Consider the following 13,756-nt stretch of genomic DNA (forward strand, 5'->3'; position numbering starts at 1 on the left):
TTACATTAATTGATTTTTGGATGTTAAACCAACCTTGCATACTTGGAATAAATTCCACCTCTTCATATTGTATAATGTCTTTTATGTGCTGCTGGATTTTGTTTGCTGGTATTTTGTTGAAAATATTTGTATCTATATTCATAAAAGATATTGATGTGTAGTTTTCTTATGACGTCTGGTTTTGGTATAATACTGGTCTCATACAATGAGTTGAGACAAGTTCTCTCCTTTTCTATTTTTTGGAAGAGTTTATGCAGGGTTGGTATTAATTTTTTAAATGTTTGCTAGAATTCACCAGTGAAGCCATATGGGCCTGGGCTTTTCTTTGTAGGAAGTTTTAAAATTACTTTAAAACTACTTAGTAGGAAGTTTTAAAATTAATTTAAAATTAGTATTCACTCTCTTTTCTTGTGATCAGTCTATTCATTTGATTTGTTCTTGAGTCAGCATTGGCAGTTTCTGTCTAAGGAATTTGTCCTTTTCATCTAAGTTATTTAATTGGTTGGTATACAATTGTTCATACTATTCCCTTTCATTCACTTTAATTTCTGTGAGGTTGGTATTGATGTTCCCTCTCTTATTTCTAATTTTAATAAATTGAGTCTTCTCTTTTTTCTTAGTCTGTTAGCTAAAGATTTGTCAATTTTCTTGTAGATTATGTATCACATTTATAACTGAATTATTATAAGAAGACATAAAAAGTGAAGGGTAATTCCTACAATGGGAGTGGGAGAACATCAAGGTGAATTCAAGCCTTTACTGTCCCATTCCTCCTAAATGCCAATACGGTTGATCCCAAGTTTTTCATAACTCTTTCACCATCTCTGCCTGGAGTGGTGGTAAGGTGGAGCTTGGGTACTGAGGAGCACTGAAGGGATCTGGTCCCTTGGTCATCACGTACCAGCAATGATGGGCCATAAACTGTGGGCAGGGTTATGCCCCCGAGATAGAAGACACCATGACCCCAAGCCATTTGGTCTGATGTCATAACTCACCGATACTGTTTTTGCCGTGTTTCCAGTTCTTTACGTCTGTGCTGCTTGAGAATGTGAATTTGGTCATCACAGGCCAACTTTGCTGTGAGAAAAGGACATGTGTGAGAAGAGCCTAGGGAAGCGCATTAACAACATCCAGTATTCAGGTTTCCCTCAGACACCCTTCCTGAGCCAAGTGCTTTTTGTGTATTGTCTCATTTAAGCCTCAGAACACCCCCTCATTTTATAGCGAAGAAATGGGGGCATAGGGAGGTTGAATAGATTTGCCCTTGAACTTTACCCAAGGTCACAACCTAATTAGTGGATTTTCAACACAAGACTCAAATCCCATGCTGTTAGCTAACTCTCTTTATAAAAGACAAATCCAGTTCCTCCTCCTCCTGTCTGCTCACTCAGCAAGCCTGGGGGCTCTGAACCTCGGGGTTCTGAGAATCACATCCAGATACATGAGCCAGGCTTGGTTCTCATCGTGAATTACAGGAAGGCAGACAAATGCAATGATTCTCTGGCAGGCACAGTGTGCCCATCTCTGGCCTGCCTGTGGATTTCCACCTGGGGGCTCCCAGGACACTGCCTTTGCCAAGAATCCTGGGGCCCCTGGTGCAGAGCTGCCTTTCCACTTCAGAGGAAAGGCATTTCGTGATCTTTGGTGGATCTCTTCAAACCACTTCAGAGCAGTTCACTCCTGCATTTCTCATGCAGAGCAGAAATGGCAGCCACTGCGGGTTTCCATGTTGCCTGAGAGAATAGCAGGGACTCATGGCTCTTGTGTTTCTAAGTCCAGTTGGTTGCCTCCTGGAGAAATGTGTGACTTAAGATTCAATATACAGACGCTGACACTGTCCAGTTTCCTGTGGTGGCTACACAGAGGAATGAGAATGGAGCTTATTCTAAAACAGCCTGTCATGTCCTAGAGTGTGGGCTTTAGAAGAGATGTTCTTGGGTTTGGGTTTGGACTAGGGCTGTGTCACTTAAAGCTGTGTGACCTTGAGCAAGTTGCCTTAGCTTCTTCCCATGTAAAATGGAGATAATTAACACTTATTTCTAGGGCCATGGTGGGGATTTAGTGAGAGACTGCAGCAAATCACTCCATAAGTGCTTAGGACCAGTAAGTGCCCAGTAAATGGGACCCATGGTTATCACTGTTGTCCTTATAATTATCATGGACCTGAGTGTCCTCTTCCTCCCTCTAAGCCAGACTTCAAAGGTGTCTCATCTTTCATTTCAGGAGTAGGCAGGTGACTAAGGGCATGGTTGGTCACACTTCTCAGGGCCTTTAGAGCAGGAGAGGTCAGATCAAGATTACCCTTTATACTATTATTTAAGGTAAAACCAGCGAACACAGTCAATAGAACCCCGACTGGCAGGATTCCAGAACATCTCCTGGAAAGGGGGCCTCTGCAGTGAAGAGCTTCTCCAGTTCTCTGTGGTGAAGAGCCGGGTTTTTAAAACTTCCATTCCATCACAGACTGACATTTTTGTAAATCAGTGGGGAGGCTCAAGGCCACTGAAGGCAAGGTGAGTATTAAATGTAACAACAGCTGTCATTGGTACATTCATCATCTCTTATCCACCTTAAAGAACCTGCCTATTTCTCAGGCTCTGAGGAGTTGTATCTCTTTAGCTTTAATGTATGAATAAGTCAGAGAACATGTAAAACTGCAACCTACCAAGTCTCAAATGGCATATAGCATCCTTTTTCCTGGCCCCACTGACTAACATAACTTCTGGGAACACGGCAGGTGACAAAGCCTGGACTGACTACAGCAGAGTTCAGGGGGACAGATTCCAAAAGACTGATACGAGTCTTCCACATAGATGCTTGGAATCCCTGGGACCACAGTGACCCACTGATCTTCCTCTTTGGGCCCCAGTTCCAAGCCTGGGACTGGAGCTGCCTCAGGCAGAGGTGCAATGGGCCAGAGAGCTCTGTGAGGCTCAGAACTGTTGGGTGCTGGTCTGCAATGAGGTAAGAACAGAGGTTGAGTGTACAGGTTTACAAACTTAGAGTAACTTGCTAAAATACTTCTGACTGTTGCATCTGATAATAAAAACAGGGCTTGTATTTTGAATGGCTTTGGTTTGTTTTTGATTTCATTTTTCTAGTAGTTAATTTTTATTGTGTTTTACAAAAATGTCAGTCACCACAGAGACAGCCCTCTGACTTCTATGGTCACCCCAGGTGCAGTGGTGAAATATTAGATTCCAGAGGTTTCTATGTGGTGAGTGATTGAATCGCTTGTGGGCTGGGCCCCCTCATTTCCAGGTTGCCCAAAGGGTTGGTTGTCGTGCCATGTGGTGGACCAAAGATGGCCACAAATTCTTTGACATTTCTTCCACTGAGAGTAGGTCTATGTTCCCCTTGAGTCTGGGCGGGCTCTGTGACTGCTTGGACCAATAGAACGTGGTAGAAGTTACACTGTGCCAGTTTCCAGGGCCAGGCTTGAAGAAACTGGCAGCTTCCACTTTCTGTCTCTTGCTTTTGGAAGCCAGCCACCACAAAAAGAAGTGCAACTACCCTGAGACCACCAAGCTGTGAGAAGCCCAGGCTCTACGGGGTAAGCCTTAAAAATGAGATGCCATGTGGAGGGGGAGAGCCCACGGAGCCCTGAAGCACGCGAGAGGAGAACCATCTTAGAAGCGAATCCTCTAGCCCTTCCCCTCTCAGCGGATGCCCCATGGCTCACAGAGGGACCACCCAGCTGAGCCTTTCCCAGATTCCTGACCCCTAAGATCATGAGCAAAATGAAATGGCTGTTTAAAGCCACTAAGAATGCTACACAGCAACTGATAAGTGGAACATACTGGGTGGCTTCCATGTGCCCCTCCAGATCCACCCTTCACCAGTTCTGTCCCTGAAGGTCCCTGATCAACGCATCAATTGGCTTCACGTTCAGTTCAGCCACTGGGAACCCTGACCAGAGACTGGAGGGTACGGGACAGTGAAGAGAGGACACTTCTTCCCCAGCCTCTCTCTGTAGTGTCTCCCCAGGCTGTCTGCATCTCTACTGAGGACCAGAGCTCCTCCCAAGGCAGCTCTGGCTCCAGGACACTTCCCTTTTGGACTATTCTCGCATTCTTTCCCTCCCCCCACCCCACCAGGACTAGGAGTTCTAATGGCCCTGCACACTGGCCTACACCTTCTAAATATCCCAACTGGAAGGTGCCATATGCTTTTTTGTTGGAAAGAGATTCGGGGTCCGTGGGAAGAAGGACTACACATCTGAGACCGTGGGTAGGAAGGGGGCAGGAGGGAGATGTGGAGCTCGTGTTTCTACGATCCTGGTAGAAGAGAAGTGCCCTGTCTGCAACCTTCCCCATGCTGGCCACCGTAAGACAGAGTGACTTTTGTGATCTTCTTCCCTGCCATGAAGACAGGGGATAAAAATCCTTCCTGCTCCAATAATTTAGTTCAGAAATAATCTTGGAATTTTGTTTCTTAAGTTAAATTCCATGTCAGAAGCAGTGGGATGTGGCCTGATAGTTTTAAGAACACCAGGTAGAGAAGAACTTTTCCTCCTGTGTCTTGGTTTTCTTAGCTAAAATAGAGGGGGTACTAATCATTCTCATCTTACCTACCCTGCTAAAGTTCTGCGAAGAGCAAATGAACTAGTGATAGGAAATGTGTTGTCAGCTTGGAGGTGTTAAACGGTGGCACTGGAAGAAGCTGCTGTCCCACTCCTCATTATTCTAGTGGATGCACTAGATCATTTCAGGTTTCGAGAGTAAGCAAGCTGAAGGGTCATGACTAAGGTACGGCAGGATTTTGCCAAGGCACGGATTTGACTCACACACGCTAAGAGGCTGGTATGCAAGGGGGGCGTCATTCAAAGGGAAAGAGGCCTTAGCTGACCCCCGCCATCTGCTCCTCTCTCCTCCTCCTCCAACCAGGCCAGTTGCATGTCTCTTACCAAGAATGGCCTCCCGAGGAAGTGCCAGATTGGGGTTTGCACATTTGAGGGTCTTGCTTAAGAGGGTATATTTTGGGTTCTTTTCTCTTTCAGCAAAAAGTGGGACTTAAGTTTAATGACTGGTGACCGTCGAACACCAGGCCTGCCCATGGTTCCTCTGAGCTGGCACTCAGGCACTCCTGGTCAACTCCATCCTTTTCCTGGCCTGCTTGGGGTCCCTGGAGCCCAAGCCCTACTGTGACCTCACAGAGAGGAGAGCTGAGAACTCAGCTGAAGAACTGCCCATCCAGGGGCACGACCCAGGGGTACGTGTTACTAGGGACCCCAGTTACCCTCTGGCAAAAAGGGGGTCATAATCTTCTCCTGAAGGACTTTATAGCAGAGAGGGGACATGGCTGGATGGAGCCTGGGGCCTGTCACTTCCCCCTCTGAACCTGGGGCTTGTTGGTACCTGGAGGAAGGCCACACCTCCTACAGGTGCATCGAGGCACGAAGCAGGTGCTCAACCACGGAGAGCATGGTTATTATTCCCATGGATACAGTTCTTCGAGGAAGGAGTGCCTGCAAACTCTCTCAATTCCCCAGAAGCCCAGGGAGTGGAAGGGGCCTGAGCCGCTCACCTCGTCCATCTCTCAGGACAATCTCGCTCTCGCCTGAGATCCAGCGGTAGCAGGGGAACTCAATGTAGTCCCCGCAGGGCGTCTTCAGTGTGATGTACTTCAGGTACCAGTCGTCATGGAACCAGTACTTGCGCTTCTCGATTCTGATCAGCTGGATGTCGCCCAGTTCGTCATCAACTATCACACTGTAAGAATCAACCTGAGAAGGAGAAAAGGCAAGTCAGACCATCTGGGAGCTCCTGAGCCTTTGAATCACCCTCAATTCATTTAGCTGAGATGTCTGCCAAATGCCTGCCCTTGGCACGGCTCTGCTGCGCCCTGGGTGACAGAGATGGCCAATTCCCCAGCTCTACCCTTAGGAGATGGAAGTCTAGTGAGCAAGGGATGGCGCTGCTCAGAGAGAGACATTCTGCTGTCTGCGCACAGCCCAGTGCCAGGCCAGGCTCGCTGAGGGCCTCTGCAGCTGCCCCCACTCACAGCAAGGGCGGCAAGTCTGCAGGCCGTGCTACCTTACACGGCGAGATGGGACAAACTGGCCCTCGCACACAGGGGCGGCCCTTTACAGCTTGCAAAGGGCTTGCTGACGTTGCTATAGATCCCACAACAACTTTGGGAGGAGTGGGGAGTTATGACCTGTGTCTCAGATGAAGACAGTGAGGTTCAGTAAGCCCCGCTTCTACTACTAATTGGCAGAGCTGGAATTCCAATCCAGGCCTTTCCGTATCTCTCTCATTCTCGGTGGGGCAAATAACTGAGTGCAAATGGGGAGGCTCAGATAAAAGTGAAGTCACACAGATTCAAGCTGTCCTGGGGCCTCTGCAGTTCACTGAGCCACAGTGATGCCAAGAAAATCAGATAAGCAGTGTCCACTATATCCAAGGCACAGTGGTGGACTGAGGCTGGCCTGGCTACCTCAGGCCACGTGCGCACTGCTCCCCAGGCTGCTGCCAGGCTCCTGACCCCAGGAGACGGGCTGGCGCAGTGGCAGCGCAGGGCAGCCCCTCCACGGCTGCTGCCTGATCTGCGTATGTGCAGCTCTGGATGGCAGATGGGAAGGAAGGATGGGGGCTCAAGCATTGCATCGGGCGTTCCAAAGACCAGTAGGTTTGGGGAGCCCCAGACTCAATGCCCTCTGAGGCACTTTCTAAGCCAGATTTCACCCATCCTTGAACTTTTTCCTTGGTGGCAGGCTTAGAGTTCTCAGTGTGATGGTGAAGTAAGGGGAGGGGAAGGGTGTTCATCTCGCACATGACCCCACGCATCCCCATTTCCATCCTTCTCCCTCCAAATGCCAGGAGACCCCTGGGAGGACTTCTTATAAAGGGAGTGGGAAGTTGAACATTTTCAGCAAACCCCTTGGCTCTGAGCACAGTGAGTAGCTTGCATGTCCTGGCTGCCTCAGATGCCAGATGCTTGTGGTCAGAAAGGGAAGTCTCTTCCTAGTGCCCTGTGGTCTGGGCCTGGGTCCTCAGTTAGAAACAGTTTCTGGGGACAGAGGAGCCAGCCTGTGTGCTGGGTCCCTAACAGGTGTGCCAGCACATCTGTCCTGCCAGATGCCCATCCTGCAGGTGAAAGAACCCTCTTGCCTCACAGCGTGTCTTATGGGATACCAGGGGCCACAGGCGAGGTCACAGAGAGCATTGACCCCCAGGGCCTGTGGGGCCTCAGGCAGAGGGGCCTGTCTGTACCACAGGGCGCCGATCCGTGGGGAGAAGGCGGCAGGCCCCGGATAGAGTTGGGAGAGGAGTCCCAGTGAGGGGCTGGATGACCTGAGGAGCTGGGAGGAGGGAGAGGAAAGGAAGGACACAGCTCTTGTTGGGTGGCTTCCCAGGGGTGGGGAGAGAAGGGAGGCCCCTGAGCTGAGGCATCAGTGGGCCAAGGCAGGAAGGTTTTGATGGAACAAGGGGCCCAACGTCCACCTGGAGAAGCAGAGTGGGGACTGGTGGCTTAAGACTCGACGTTTGCAGGGCCCACCCCGTTCCAAGTCCCACCTGCCATGAGGATCTGCAGAGACCATGGCCCTCCTGCGGGGTCAAGACAGAGATTCCCACCGAGGACCGGAGGGAGGGCAGTGAGGGGCAGAGGGCGAGGTGAGCCTGAGTGTCAGGGCAGCTCAGAAAGCCTCAGGGGCCTTGAGTTCACATCCCACCTCCAAAGTAACTGACTAGGGGCCAGGGCAAACTGTTTCACTCTCTGAGGCTATGTTTCTTCATCTATCAAGGGGAGATCACGCTTAGCTTGCAGGACCATTGAGAAATCCAAATGACATGATGCCTGAGTGGCCTCCTTTCTCCAGAGGCACAGGCCACCAGCTGCTGTGTGTATCGGAACCACCTGGTCCTCCCTCCTTGACTCCTGGGGGGTCAGCAAGTCCCACACTGCCTGCGAGCGGCTTGGACCTAGCATGGGCCCCTGCGCTGAGGTCCATGCTTGACTACATGCGCCACATTGAGTAGCCAGAGTAGAGATGGGAGGAAGAAATTGAGCCCATGAGCAGAAACAACTTGGCTCAAAACCTGAAGGGAGTTCCTGTGAGGATGGAGAAGGGGCCTTGAGGCCGAGTGAGAACTGGAGGCATTTTTGTTGCTGGCGGTTCAGGCCGAGCAAAGGGAAGTCAGGGTGTGTTGAGGCCTGGGCCCGGGCTCGCGGTGGCTGCTCCAGGGGACGCGGCTTTCCTGTGGCTCCGAGGGGCTAGAGGAGGCTGCAGGTGTCTGGGAGGTTGATGCCAGGAAGGCTGAGGTGAAGGGGGAGAGGACGGCCATCTCAAGTAACAGGCGCCATAAGCATCTGAGGTGGACGACTCTCATGGGAGGGAGGAGCCTTGGATCACAGAGGGAAGGGAGCTGGGGCCCAGGGAGCCGCTCCAGGGCGATTCTCAGAGGGAGGGCCAGATGTCCAGCTGCGGGTGGGGATTGATAAGGAAGAGACGGAGTAGCTTCTCCGAGAGAAGGGAGAGCAGGGTCACCCTGGGCACACATGTGGTGCAGTCACAGGAGAATGGGCCCTCCAGGTCACCCTTTCCCAAGGACCCACAGGCACCTGGCAGAGGGCCCTGGAGTTTCACCCGGATGAAATCACTGGACAGACCTATAGGGACTCAGTAGGCCATCTGACAGGGTCTTGCAATGGGAGAGGACTGCCAGTCTGGCTTGTCTCTGGCTGGCCCTGGCTTCAGGCCCGGTGCTACAGGAGGTGAACCAGGGCCCGAGTTCAGTCCCACCTAACTCAGGCAGTCTCAGGGACAAAGTCTGGTGACACTGACACTGGCATCCAAGGGAGCCACTGCTAGAGAGTCACAGGGGATAGAGAGGGGCCTCCAGGAAGATCTCAGGGTCCTGTGTGTCAAACAGCAAAGTCAGGTCTTAGGAAGATACGAAGAGCTACAGGGTGTGACGACCTTCCTTCCTCCTCTCCCTGGGCCAGTATGCTGGTGGATACTGTGTCTGTTGACTAATTTGCCTTGACACGTTAATATCACATGTCCATTCTGCACAGTGTACAGTATCAACAGTGGATGGCACGGCGCATAACAGGCCCTCAATAAATACAGTACATGTGCATGGCCGAGTGGATGATTATCTCATTTTATAGTTGGAAACTGAGGCTCAGAGAGGTCAGGCAGCTACCATGCTAGTGAGTAACTGGTGGCCCCACGATTAGAACCCGCACCTGTGTGATGGCCCAACCTCTCACTGTTTCCCATGGCCACATCGTGGGAAAAGCCTTGGCCTGGGAGCCAGGTGACCTGGCTTTGAGTCCTGGTCCAAGCCCTCCGTGGAGTATGCAGGGGCAATGTGGGGTGGGGTGGAGGACAAGGAAAAGCTTCCTACAAGGTGGCATTTGAGGCAGCTCTTGGGAGTTGGTAAGATTTCAGAGGTGAGTTGAGTGGAGAAGAAGGGGAATGGGCAGGGCATTTTGAATGTAGAGAAAGGAGGTGGGGAATTCGCATGTGAGAGGAGGAGGCTGGAGCATGGAGTTCTCGGGGCAGAGGTGGTGGGTGCAGTGGTCAGACACTAGAAAGAGATATGGAGCCTGGGAAACGTGATATTCACCAGCGTCCTTTCTCAGAAGGGCCAGTTTGCTGATTTCACCCGTTGCTCTCAATCCTCTATTGGGTACACAACTTTAAGGCTTTTGAGTATTTCAGCAAATTGTTAGCTGGCCAGTTTTTTGCTTGATCTTTATATCAGCATTTAAAGAAAGGTTTCATTTGTTTCTGTCCCAGATCCCTGCTAGAGCAAGGACAGAGAAGAGTCATGATGTGGTCCAGCCTGACTGCCTGTCTTAGAGGGGGCTAGTGAGGGGCTGGTGGGCAGTGGGAGGGGAGAGGAGGGGGCTGTGGAGTAGAGACAGAGGGAGATGATTAAGGGGTGGACAAGGGAGAGGCTGGGGCAGAGAGAGGGAGAAAAGGGGCAGTGGTTAGGGAGACTGAGGGAGCAAAGAATGGGGGAGCTGGGGGAATCTAGGAGACAGCAGAAGGGAGAAATTGGAGCAGAAAAGAAGAGAGAAACAAGGGACATGGGGAATTGTGGGGAATAGGGAGCAGAGGAAGGAAGAGAAAGAGGAAGAAGAGGCAGAATGTAGGGAAGAGATGGGACAGAGAGGGAAGGTGGAGGATAGAGAGATTGAGGGTCAGAAGGAAATATTTACTCTTCAGTTCTATATTATCATTTCTGAGAAGGCGGTATTCTAGAGTACATTCTTCATGAATATATTGTAAGAATATTCACTGAAAATATTTAAGAAGTATAGTTGTAAGACTTGTTCACATGTACTTAGTATATCATCCATGTATCATTCAAGGATGATATACTAAGCATCACCCTACCGCCTTTCGCTTTCCTAAAAGTGATGCCAGGGAATGAAAAAGGGTCAGGTAAGATTTCCCAGAAATCTTCGGATCTGTGAAAGTTATCCCATTGGGACTTGAATTACTTTAAATCGACAGAGTCAAAGAAATCAATCTGCTAAATTTGGGCTAGTCTCTGGGCTATGTGGGTCCACCGCCTGGGCCTTCCCAGCAGATGGCGTGACGGTTGACAGAACAATCGCACCTGCGAAGGACTCCAATTCCCAGTCCTGTCCTGAATCACTTGGCAGAACTCTGATGAGAATAACCAGGGATTTGTGACTCAATTTATTGAGAAAAAAATCAGTCCCATCCACTATAGGACTGAATTTTGCATGGGGGAATGAGGTATTGACCTGCCAATGACCTGGAAATGACTGAATTGGTTGCCCAGAAAAAGTCTTTACTGTTGTTACTGTAACTGTTATTATCTATAATGATTGTAACACTTTTCGGGTAAAATGGGTTAGCCTTATCTCCTCTGCAAGTATTTCCTCTAAGATTTCTCCTTCACCTTTACCCAAATGGGACGGATTGTCCTTAAGAGACATTGGCTGCAGATTGAGGAAGCAGCTCTGGGCTGTGCAAGACCAAGTGTGGAGTAACTTTGCATCAGCAGGAACTTTCTCAAAAGATGATTTTTTTCAAAGAGCCTTTTGGAGCCAGCGATTCCCCTGCAGTGCCCCTCCTGACCTGCCCCCTCTCACCACAATGGAAATGTAACATGCAAATCTCTCCTGAAATTTGCTGCTGGGACTCTCACTGAAGTGTTTAATCATAATGTCATTTGAATGAATTCTCAGGGTGGGGAAATAATGAACAGAGGGATGCTTTCACCCCTCTTCCAACGACCCTTTTATGGTCACACCCCCGTACCTCCCCTCTGAGGAGGCACACCCGGCTGCTCATGCTGCACACTGATGTGTGTCGTGTGTGGAGAACGAACCCACTGCGGACCACTTATAAAGGCAGAGAAGTCTGTAACCTGTTCTCCTCCCATAAGTGTTGGGGGAATCCACGAAATAATGGAAATAATTATTTCTGACAGTGCTTCAGAATGGCCGAGGGTGTCATTATCCCAAATGGATGACTCATTAGCCCTCCTGCACCACCATCCTCTGGGCCAGTTCCCTGGTTGGGGAAACCAAACAATAGGAGGTAGTTCTTATACTCAACACCTAACTCTTCTAGAAGGGTACTCTAGCCACATTAATATGACGAACCTGGCTAAGTGTCAGATGGGCTTATAGCGAGGTTCTGAGGCTCCTGGGTAGGAATCAAGCTCACTTTGAGTTTGGAATCTGGAAAAGGAGTGGACTATTATTTGCTTACTTTAGGCTCTGCAGACCTGAAACACGCTTCATGAATATTATCCAAGAAGTATTTGGTTGAACCATATGAAATTGCCAGTTTTATTTGTCAAAAATAGTCAACTATGAGCAATTCCTTGTGGTTCAACCAAATAATGAAGAGATAAAAAGACAGCTTTGTGAAATCTTAAGTCTTTTTGGTCCAGTTCAGAAGCTGGGGGTGGCAGAAGGGAACAGATATTTCCTGGGCACCTGTACTGTGTTGGAGCTGTTACAATAGTCGCTTCATGAGCACTTAAGTAATGAGCACTTAATAAGCCCAGTGGATTGGGCACATCACACCAAACACTTGGCGAGGATCGCCACCTGCGGTGCTCACAGAGAAAGCTACAGGCTGGAATTCACGGCCAGGTCAGCATGGGGAGCCCACTTCTGAATGAATCCTCACACAGCGCCTGGCACCACAGACTAGACGTGCAGTCAACACGGGCTCCCTTTGCTCTCCGAACTCCCAGGCTCCAGGGTCTCTGGTGAGGAGGGGAGAGGGGAAGCCCTCCTCTCTCTTCCTCTTCTGAACCCTCACACTCTGGGTGGAAGTGTTCCCTGGTGTACACTCTGCTGGGAGCCAGCGACGACCTCCAGGTTTGCAAAAGGCTTCTCCTGGCCTGGGTCTCTGGTTCCCTCTGCATTCCTATGGGGACCTGAACTGAGAATGGGAGCTGCCCAGGTGTGGAGACATAAGCTAGTGCCACTCTGGGCCACCGGCTCGGACTCCTAGACCAGCCTGAAGCCAACCCTTGTACTTTACATTTGGGGAAACTGAGGCCCAGAGAGGGGGCAGAGTGAGCTAGTGGTCAGGCCCGGATGGAACTCAGGCCTCTGGACCCCCAGCCCTGCGCGTTCTCCCCACAGCCGAGGTGCCATCTGTGGAGCCCTAGGAAGTGGGGCACAAGTAATGGTGGTCACAGCGCTTGCCCAGTTAAGTGGCCTCTCAGAGCCCCTCGCCCCCGAACTTGGGTCCCGGCCGCCCCGACGTCCGCACCCTGTCCCGGCCACCCCAGCCCGTGGCCTCGCGTCCAGGGCCGCGCGTCCTCACCGCCCCGCGCTCGAAGTCGTTGTAGAAGGGCTTGTCCAGCAGGTGCTTCTCGCTGCAGCCCGCGGAGCCCACGAGGCTGAGGTAGATGTAGTCGTCGGTACCCGCGAACCATTGGCTGCCGGTGGCCACGGTGACGGTGTAGGAGGGCATGGTGGCGCGCAGCGAGGGCCCCGGGGCGCGGGCGCAGCGAGCACTGGGAGCCTCGGCGCGTCGGTCCGCGGGCCTCCGCCCCTCGCCCACCCCGCGTCGCAGCTTCCGGCCTCTGAGCGTCCGGGGCCCCTGCCGCCCCCTCCCCCTCCTGCCCGCCCTGCCCCCGGCCCCGCCCTCCCGGAGCTCTGACCTCGCCGGACCCGCCTCGGACTCGGTAAGCGCACCCGTCCCTGCACCTCACCCCCTCCACTTGGCCTCTGTTTTGGCAGTCAGGGGACTGGGGCTACCTCAGCTGCTATCCCCTCCTCCCTCCCTCCATTCTCTCACTCAGTTTCTCATTCATTGTTTTCACTCTTCACCCTTCCCTCTTGCCTCGGCTTCCCTCACTGCCAAGCCCTTGTGAGGCATTAGGGTTGGACTCAAGGGACGCCTAGAAAGCCAGACACAGTCCCTGCTCTCACCAAGTCCCCGGGGTTAGAGGGAGGCCGCGCGACTGGGGCACTTAGCTATGCTGTGATTACTGAGAGCAGAGGTGCTCTGGGAGTCTACAGCGGGAAGAGGAGCCCACCTGGGGAGTCAGGAAAGCTTTTGGAGGGGTGACACCTGAGCTGGTACTGTGGAACGCAGAGACTTCCGTGGGCATTGGCTTCTTCCACAGGCTTGGCTGAATGTCACTCTGCGCCGGGTGCAGGTGGGCACTGAGGTGAGTCAGGTGCCAGCCACGCTCAGGCCTGGAGATTGTCAGTGTGTAGTGGGAGGCAGGGCAGCCAGAGAGAGGGAGGCCAGGATAAGAAAACCCGAATCTGGACACCTAAGGGGTTGTCT

At 51.5% G+C, this 13,756-nt stretch overlaps 1 protein-coding gene across 2 annotated transcripts in view; it reads right to left on the reverse strand.

Annotated features, from left to right (window-relative positions):
- Positions 1–13,090, reverse strand: part of ALOX5 (arachidonate 5-lipoxygenase) — a 62,193-nt gene extending 49,103 nt beyond the window's left edge. For both annotated transcript variants that reach the window (XM_082339469.1, XM_082339468.1), the window contains exons 1-3: positions 12,782–13,090; positions 5,527–5,725; positions 996–1,077 (exon numbers count right to left, since the gene is read on the reverse strand). In XM_082339469.1, the coding sequence (XP_082195595.1) occupies positions 996–1,077; positions 5,527–5,725; positions 12,782–12,931 (431 nt within the window). In that variant the 5' untranslated portion in view covers positions 12,932–13,090. The remainder of the gene's footprint in view (positions 1–995; positions 1,078–5,526; positions 5,726–12,781) is intronic.
- Between the last annotated feature and the right edge of the window lie 666 nt (positions 13,091–13,756).

This window comes from Balaenoptera borealis (assembly GCF_965194805.1).
Source record: "Balaenoptera borealis genome assembly, chromosome: 10".
NCBI lineage: Eukaryota > Metazoa > Chordata > Mammalia > Artiodactyla > Balaenopteridae > Balaenoptera > Balaenoptera borealis.